This window comes from Chenopodium album, chromosome 21 (genome assembly GCF_948465745.1).
Source record: "Chenopodium album chromosome 21, dcCheAlbu1.1, whole genome shotgun sequence".
NCBI classification, from domain to species: domain Eukaryota; kingdom Viridiplantae; phylum Streptophyta; class Magnoliopsida; order Caryophyllales; family Amaranthaceae; genus Chenopodium; species Chenopodium album.
In genome coordinates, this window is record NC_137854.1 from 13,663,688 (window position 1) to 13,668,211 (window position 4,524).

General features: G+C 31.8%; 1 protein-coding gene across 1 annotated transcript; it reads left to right on the plus strand.

The window, feature by feature from the left end:
• Nucleotides 1-663: 663 nt before the first annotated feature.
• Nucleotides 664-3,736, plus strand: LOC145603003 (uncharacterized). Its single transcript, XM_081659138.1, has 5 exons — nt 664-768; nt 927-1,018; nt 1,497-1,613; nt 2,460-2,556; nt 3,272-3,736. Coding segments are annotated over exons 1-5 (654 nt in total). The 5' UTR covers nt 664-766; the 3' UTR covers nt 3,618-3,736.
• The last annotated feature ends 788 nt before the right edge of the window (nt 3,737-4,524 follow it).

The following is a 4,524-nucleotide window of genomic DNA, read 5'->3' on the forward strand; positions in this document are numbered from 1 at the left end:
GTTACGTTGTAGTGCTATATTACACGTAGTTAACAAATTTCTCTTAAATCACAATCAATAATAATCGTAACAATATCAACTAGCTAAGCTCCTCCTTCACCCTATTAGTATTTCAACAACAAAGCCATTCTTCATCACCAACAAAACATCAACTATCATTTTCATCATTACCAAAAGTTACTATATAAACCCTTGAAAAACCCCCTTAATTATTATATTCAAACACCAATCTCTAGACAATTACAAACATCCATCCTTTTCATTAACACAAACTAACTTACATAACTATATGTGTTAAATTAATGTTAAGAAAAATAAAAAAAAAAAATGAAATAATAGAGGAAGTACTATATAACATAGAATTAGGCCATAGACCTAGACACACTAGGGTAAGGCCTTGTCACTCTCATTCCCTTCTGAATGGACCCTAACCCAAATGACACTTATTTAAAACACACCCTTCTTTTACTTCTTCTTCCCTTCACTTAACTTCCCCTTTTTAAAGTCACGAGACCCACCCTTTATGTCTCTTCTTGCCATCAAAATTGAGTGACTCAGAAAATGAGTATTCAGCTGACTTACTAGAGTGAACTGAAAGAAATTTTTATTATCTTTAATTCAAGTTTTTTTTTTTTTTTTTTTTTTCTTCTTCACTACCTTCAAACTACAACTACAAGTTAGTTTCAAACTAACTCCAAGTTTACTAGTCACCTCAACTCGTGTTTTAATTTGCTTGCTTCTTCGTGTACTACTACAGTTTCCATCCATGTACGCGTACTCTCTTTTTCTTATCTTTATCGTACGTTTTGATTACTTGTATATATACAACGAGTGTATTGTACACAGTCAGTCATCCCGTTTGTTCGAGTTAATTAAATTTTAATTTTGGTTGTCTAATTTGTGTGTGTTTAATGGTGGGGGTGTAGGAGGCCAGAGGGGAGCCCATTGGACCTAAATTATTTGCCGGAGGATTTCACTAGAGATGGCAAACAATTGTATGAAGACACTTCTACTTCTGGTAATTTCAATTATTTCCTTCCTAACCCTTCCCCACTTTTATGCTATGTCCTTTTATTTTTAATATTTTTGAAACCTTTTCATTTAGATATGGATGACATATTATTTGATTTCTCACTATACTGAGTCATCCACCCAAAAAAAAAAAAAAAAAAAAAAACTTAAATTAATACACAAGAGAAAACCTCATTTTACTATTTTAGTGAAAATATGAGCTTGGGTAAGTTAAAAATGAAGCTACTCTTCTTAATTAAAATTTATCACATATTTTTTGTATAAAAGTTGTTTGCATAATACAAGTACAAGAATTAGGGTTTAGGTTTTGGTTTTGTTGTGTGTTTAATTTTGTGTTATTGCTCATTAGTGACATTTTGTTGATGTAAAATCTTTAATATGTTAACAATGATTTTCCAAAATGGATTAATTTAATTCGGGTGCCTTGTACTAATTTATTTCTAATTATTTTAAAAATCTTGCAGGACATAAGAAAAAGAAGAACAAAGATGAAAGTGGGAAGGTGTACGAGTGTAGGTTTTGCTCCCTCAAGTTCTGCAAATCTCAAGCTCTTGGTGGTCACATGAACCGCCACCGCCAAGGCATGTTCCTTCTCCCTCTAATTTTTCTTCCACAAAAATTAATTTTCCTAACTAATCATGTGTTTATTTTCCTATTAACCTTTAGTATCAACGGTAGAAAACTAATTAAGATCATAGGTTATTACTCATTAGCTTTCGTCCATACTAACACAATAATCAGTGGCAATTACATCCTCAACTTCTCAATATTAATGAGAAACCATACTAATTAAAATGAATTCGTTCTTATTTTAAGTGTACGGAGTAGTAATCATAGTAACAAAAAAGTAACTAATTCTTATTATTTCTATCTTTAAAAGTTTTTCTTATTTGGGCGGTGAAATAGGAAAAGCTTTTAGAGCACAGTATTGGTAAGAATAAATAAATTAATCGTAGTAGAGAGTGTTGATTGATTTATGCACCACCAATCCCTAGAATAAGAGGCGTTGATCTGATTGATAATTAATTTAATAATAAAAAATAATAATTGTAAGAAAGAAAGATACTCCTACATAGTGGTAGATAGGGTAAGCCGGCGATGAGCAGATTCTAGAGTAGTACGTCCAGAATCAGAAGAGAGGCACAGAGAGAGGCGTAGTCATATCAAAAACTTTCCCTTCTTGTAAACCTCTGAAATTCTAGCACACTTACTAGTAATAACAACAACTACTGTTTTTCTTACACTTTTTATGCTTGTCTCCTTTGATTTGATTGATCTTTCTTTTTTTAACATTTCATTTCATTTATTACTATTATAAACTATTTTTTTGTGTCTTATTAAATGTATTAACTAATTAATTAATTAATAGGCTTTTTATGCTACTCTACTAATATAAATAAAGTAGCTGCTAATGTTGTTGGGTGCAGAGAGAGAGACAGAAACGCTAAACAAGGCTCGGCAACTGGTTTATAGCTCTGATAACCCTCCCCTTCCGGTTCCTCACCACCCTCACACCCATTTAGGGTAATTTTTTCCTTTTTTCTATTTCCAACATCACTACTATAATGGTTTGTCAAAAAATAAATGCTATGGATAGTTTGATTTGGATAAAATGTTATGGAGTAGTATCTAGTCACCTATATAGTTGAAACGTTTTAAAGATTTGATGGTAAATTTTGTAAAAGTTGATGGCTACAATTATGATATACTTGATCGACTCCATGTAAAAATGTTTTTTTTTTCTCCATTCTAACATATGAATTGAAGGATTAAGTATGTTACATACGAAGTATATGAAGTGAGTAACTGAGTAGAGTAATATATACTAAATAGTACTTTGTGATCGTATAATATAATATGCAAAGTATGAAGTATTTATATGCTTGTATTTCGTTACACCCTACAATTAAGTTATTACCATTTATTTATTTAATATGTTGCATCTTAATCAGTAAAAATATTATTAAGCTTAAATTTTCTTTTAGTTCTTTGAAATTGGTGCATAACACTACATATTTATATATATATAAACTTTACTCAATCAAGCTAACTTTAATTAGGAGTTAATTTGAAATATAACATTTCAAATAACAAAATCAAGAGCGACAAAAAAAATTCACAAAATCTAAGGTTAGTACGGAGTAATATTTTGCATGTCATCTAGCTAGTGGCACAAACGTAACCTGGCATTTCTAAAACAATTAAAGTTAAACTTACACTGACTAATTTTTTTGGCTAGGTCTTATGTGTCACCAAGTGCAATGTATCACCAACAACCACCACCTCCACCACAACAAGTCTACCCAACAAGACCACTAATGTTCTCCGGTGGCGCCTCATCGACAGTTCTACAACCACCACACCAATATCATCAGCAACAACAACCATGCTTGTACACCACGACACAACCGCCACGTATACTTCCATCAGGGGACTATTACATGGCACATGGTCATGCACTCACCGGATCATCCCCTACAAACTACACTTGCATTGGAGCACCAGTAAGCATACCAGGGCTCACCGGACCACCAGGCGGGCGCAACGGTCTAGACCAAGAAGATGGACTAACAAGTCCATATTAATTACTTAACCAAATATCAATATGATATAACCCTCTTAATTAAGATTATTAGTGAGGGCCATGCAAAAAAAAAAAAAAAAAAAAGGGTATGATAAAAATGACAAGTTTTTTTTAATGTTAAAAAAAGGTTTTGGAAGTATTGGGAAAAAGTAGGGTTGAGCTCACAAAGAGAAGCAGTGTCTCTCTTTCAGAAGAGGAGCAGTAAACAGAAGGAGGGGCAGAGGAGAGAGAATAAGGGATAGTTTGTTTGGTAGGGAATTGGAGGTTTATGGAAAGGAGGGAATTGAACTTAACTGGAACAAAAGATAAAAGAAACTAGAGTTTGTGTTATTGCAGGTAAACAACCAGTTGGATATGAACTGAATGTTTCCTATTCTAACTTCTCTTCTTCCTTTCTTGTTACTTACTGTTTCTCTTACTATACTTTTTTTTTGAGACTCTCTCTCTATTTTATTATTTTTTTTTTTTTGTTTTGCATGGCTATTTTAGGAGATACTTATTGCTATATTTTTTGCTTTATTCACCACAAGTATTGCTAATATGTGTGGTGGTTGAATCTGTTTACATCATTATGGATTACTAATTGTTTTGGACATTTACAATGAAATCGTTTTCAAACCATAGGTATGGGAAGCCAAAATGAATAAATGAATGAATGAATGAATGAAACAAGGCAACCAGAATCATATTTCTTTTGCACTTTTTGAATTGCAACTTTTTTTACACTATTCACTCAGTCTTATTTAAATCACATATGTAATATATGTATGGTATACTTCGTATGAGTAATGACAGGTCTTATTAAATTCATGTCAACATTATAATCTTTTAATTTATATACGAGTATATGTTTTATAGATTTTTATCATTTGTTACATTTACATTTAGATATTTGAGTTTATATTATT

Bases quoted from the DNA above. Each gene is read 5' to 3' on its own strand.
- LOC145603003 (XM_081659138.1), top strand. The intron at 1,019-1,496 runs GTAATTTCAATT...AAAATCTTGCAG, and splicing joins TGAAGACACTTCTACTTCTG to GACATAAGAAAAAGAAGAAC. The intron at 2,557-3,271 runs GTAATTTTTTCC...TTTTTTGGCTAG, and splicing joins CACCCTCACACCCATTTAGG to GTCTTATGTGTCACCAAGTG.